Raw genomic sequence first — 4,465 nt, 5'->3', positions numbered from 1 at the left:
AAAAAAAACCTCAAAAAAAAAAAAAAAAAAATCTATTTACATCAAAGTCTCAAAAATATTCATTTACAACTTGAAAACAGCTTGCATTTAACTTGGTTTTACCCTTCTCATAGTGTGTTTTTTTTTTCTCATAGTGTTTTAAAATCTTCTTTAGTAGTAAAGTGAAAGTGAAGTCGCTCAATTTACTTTAAAACAAAGGAACAAAAATATTTTTTAAAAAATTAAATAAAGGAACAAAAAAGTTAAAACTACCTGGCAAAGCACCTACATTATTCTGCAGCATTGGAAGCTAAAATTTTTGTACATTATAAATAGTGTAAGAATAAAGCACTTAAGGTCAAAACATTACCAACACTTCTAAACTACGGCATATCTAGACCTTAGACCAAAGTACTTGGTTCCATCAGCCTTTTATCTTCCTCCTCCTAAGAACCTTTAACCATTTACATGATAGGTAGGTCTTCTTTGCCTTACATATTAAATCGCAATTAGTATGCAACATCACTACATAAGAGGTCAGCAAGAAAAATCGTTATTTCAATAAACATGGCGAAGAAAGAAAAATGCGGGTAATGGTCTAGGGAAGCTGGCACTCTCCACCAGTGGGGCTAAACTGACACATCCTCTAAAGACAATATAGTTGTATTATCTATCAGCCTCAAAACACTGACACCTCAGGAATCCCTACCAACGAGAGACAAAGCTGTATATAAAGATACGGCAGCACTATTCATTATAGGGAAAAAACTGGTAACATCCTATAGAAAAGGGAATGAATAAATAAATCACGGAATGCAATATTATAAAGACATCCAAAATGAAACACTGTAATGAAAATTTTAACAAATCATGCTTTACAGTCCCCTTATCTACTCAAATGTATAAACTAGATAATACGAAACATTTTAAATACACACTTGAACTTCAGTGTCATGCATTTGCTAGTAAAACCATTGTTGGTTCATGAAAAATTAACAGATAAAAGATTTCACAGAATGTGCAAAGTAAAATAGCTATTTTCGTCTTGGGTTCACAGTCTAAGATTAAGGTAAGATACCATTCATATGCTGGCAGATTAATGTCAGGCCTGAAGCCAGCAAGCTCCATGAAAATCAATTTAGGAGAGCTCACACTGTGGATCAAGTAATACGTGACTGTAACATGTCAACCAACCAGTCGGATGGTCACTCACTTTCTAAGTTTTTAAATTAAAACTAACTCAGAAGGTTTAAATACTTCAGAGAAAAGAATCTTAATTGAAATTTTAAAAACAAGAAGCCTCAGAAGCATATACCAAAACCACCTTCCCATTCTGTAAAAACACTAACCATCCTTTAAGATCTGTCACCAAATACCAACACCCAGGTTATTAAATTCAACTTAGTCATCCTATGAGGACAGTATGGCAAATGGAAGACTTTTTTTCTGATTAAAGACAGAATATTTTTTGATACTTTTCCTCTCCTGTACTGAATACTTCTACTTGGAAAGAAAGTGCTTAGTATTTTTAAAGAAAAAAAGAGATATTCACTTGAGTGGATGCATCATGTCTTCTCCTCTTCTTCTGCCATTTCGACTTCTGCTCTGATTACCCATAAAGCTAAACAATCCTCCACCAAAGATGTGAGAGAAAATATCATCCATGCCACCACCTCCACCGCTACCTTCCCGAAGACCTTGTTCTCCATATCTGTCATACAGTTCGCGCTTCTCAGGATTTGATAGTACTTCATATGCAAAGCTTATTTCTTTGAACTATGAACAAAAAGGGAAAAAGGAAAACAGTTGGATTTTCAAATAAAGGACTAGGGAAAGGCTACAGGAATCTAGAATTCATTTAATTCTAAAAAAAGTTACAGGTGGTCCTATTTACCAACTGCCACTACCCAGAATGTTAGTATCCCTATTATGAAGTCCAAAATATTAACATAAAAACGTGCTCTACGGGCATAAGTGGACTTTCCTTACAACATTCCCTTTTTGTCCAAAAAGGGCAATTTAAGTTTAAAACAAAAATCTCAGGGGGAAAAAAGTCTCGAATAACTTACTTTGTCACCAGCATTTGGATTCTTATCAGGATGGTATTCTTTGGCTAACTTTCTGTATGCCTTCAATAAAAGATTTAAAAAAAAAAGGTTACATATAAAGACCAGTTTAAAGACCTGCTGAGTACTAACTTTCATATCCAAATTTCTGAGAAGCAATACTTCCATCGGCACTGTTGGACATTCCCATCTTAATACCATTTACTCACTAATAACAAAGTAAACAGTAGTTACATTAGAAAACACATTATACTAAAGACAGACGCAAACAATAAAACCACAGAGAAAAACAAAACACTGAAACATCCCATATTTTTACTGTTGTCAAACGTCTTTGATGGCCAGTAACCACACCAAAAAGACTCCAATAAACTCTAAAAAATTAAGCTAAGGTAAGAATCCAGGCTCATGATGGCTCCTCTAATTGTAGTATCAGGAAAAATCCAAGACAATCTCCTATGTCATGTTTATTTTCATACGGTGAATTGACTGTGGTCTCAATTGGCGTGACTTCAGTCTTCGCGAAGCTGCATACATTTGGGTGACTGAGCTATAAACCACTTAAGCGTTCATTCACAGATAGATGAATTATGTAATAGAGAACAGCATTTCCGGTAAGGTAACAGGAAGTCCTTTTACTCTGAACTGCACCCGTCCCACAGCCTAAGAAGCATTCTCATTTTTCTAAGCTTACAAATCCGGATACTCTAAGCCCCGTGAAGACACTATGGGACTTAAACGTCTCAAATGCTTTGAAATCCTGCGAGGAAAGAGTCGCAGCACTGCAAAGAGCGATAATGAGGCCTTCTATTTATTTTTAGTCAGTGTACACTCAGGTGTTTGGCTGGGACCCATGGCTTCTTCCTGAAGCTGGTAGAGAACATCTGGGTTACCTGCCTACAGAACAATGCACCCAAACACAGACCCACGCCACCTCCGGATCGACAAGCGAGGGAGGAAGCCGGAGAAGCTCCCCAGCCGCGGCTCCCAGGAAACATCCCTAAGCTTCCCCAAGCAGCCAGCGGGGGCGGCCTCGACCCCTCCACCAGGCCCCAAATCAGTCCCAATGCGGCTCGGGCGCCGACGTCCGCGGCGTGGTCAGCTCCTCTCCTGGGGCTAGGATGCGCTGGGCGCCTTGGTCCAACCTGTTTTTCCAGGGTGGTGACCTCCGCATGAGCAAGGCCAGGCAGGCAGCTGCCTCCCGGGAGCGCCCGGCCTCCGGCGCTCGCCGGGGGAGGGAGGAAGGAAGCGTTTTCGTAGTGTTTGCGCAGAGGTGGGTTTTATTTGCTGCATCTGCGGGCGGGCAGGCGGGGACGGCGGCCCAAGGTCAGCCGAGGCCGGAGTGCGCGGCACGACGCGGGCCGGTCTCGCCGCCGGCCCCCAGCCTGGGCCGGCCGCTGCCGGCTCGCGGGCTGCCCCGCAGCGCGGCCTGGCCGTCCCAATCGCGCAGGCCCGCGCCCCTGACACCTTGCCCAGCCGGCCCGCGCCCCAATACCTTCTTCAGCTCGTTCTCGCTGGCTCCAGGCGGGACGCCCAGGATGTCGTACAGTTTCGTGTCGGCCACGTTCGCCATGGCGGCCGGCCGGGCAGCACTCAGGAAAGAAGGCGGAGAAGGAGGAGGAGTGGAGCCGGGCCCTAAGCAGCGGCAGAGGTGGCGGCAGCGCAGGCGGAGACAGTGAGGAAGCGGAGGTGGAGCTAAACTTTGACCTGACGCACGGCGCTCCGTGACGTCGCTGCGCAGAGCCCGCCGCGAGCGCAGGGGACCGTTGGGGTCGTGGGTGGTGAGGAAGCATGCTGGGTACTCTTCTAGATTGAAGCTATGGGCCGCCAGATGAGGTCCAGAGTAGAAACCCGGAGAACTAACTCTTCATGGGGCTCTCAGGGACATTAGCTCTCTCCAGAGGCATTTATTGGGGGTACTGAAAGGATGAAGAAGCCGATGCGGCCCACGCCCGCCCCTTCGGTCCACTTCCAGTCCCGCCGTAGAGAAGGTCTGTTCCGGGCTCGCGGAGGTCGTCCTCAGAGTTTAAAAGATGCCGCGCGCGGACCCTGTGGGTCTGGTTCCCTCCGGGCTTAAGATAAAAAACATCTTGTAGGACTTGAATGGTGTTTTCTATTAGGGCATTTTCAAGCATTCACCAAAAGTAGTGTATTAAACTGTTCAACGGTTAGCTGCATTTTGCCGATTTTGTTTAATGTATTCCCCCATACCCCCTACTTACAGTGTCTTAAGGGAAATCATTCGTTTATAAATACTCTGTGTGTGTGTATACATATAATTTTTTAAGGCAGGGTCACATCCCCACATGTAATGAAATGAATTCATTTAATTCCTAATCTGCATTTGAGCCTAGTGGCTCAGTCATGTCGGACTCTGCGACCCTAGGGACTGGAGCCTGCCAGGCTCCTCTGTCTATGAG

General features: G+C 44.2%; 1 protein-coding gene across 1 annotated transcript in view; it reads right to left on the bottom strand.

Annotated features, from left to right (window-relative positions):
• The window catches only part of DNAJA2 (DnaJ (Hsp40) homolog, subfamily A, member 2), a 13,909-nt gene extending 10,164 nt beyond the window's left edge, over positions 1–3,745 (bottom strand). Inside the window, exons 1-3 of the mRNA XM_010843905.1 lie at positions 3,541–3,745; positions 2,049–2,108; positions 1,532–1,755 (exon numbers count right to left, since the gene is read on the bottom strand). Of these exons, the coding sequence (XP_010842207.1) occupies positions 1,532–1,755; positions 2,049–2,108; positions 3,541–3,618 (362 nt within the window). The 5' untranslated portion in view covers positions 3,619–3,745. The remainder of the gene's footprint in view (positions 1–1,531; positions 1,756–2,048; positions 2,109–3,540) is intronic.
• Positions 3,746–4,465: the final 720 nt, after the last annotated feature.

Source organism: Bison bison, unplaced genomic scaffold (assembly GCF_000754665.1).
Source record: "Bison bison bison isolate TAMUID 2011002044 unplaced genomic scaffold, Bison_UMD1.0 scf7180017864192, whole genome shotgun sequence".
Taxonomy (NCBI): domain Eukaryota; kingdom Metazoa; phylum Chordata; class Mammalia; order Artiodactyla; family Bovidae; genus Bison; species Bison bison.
The sequence above is the reverse complement of the archived record's forward strand: the minus strand, read 5'-3'. Positions and strand labels throughout refer to the sequence as shown.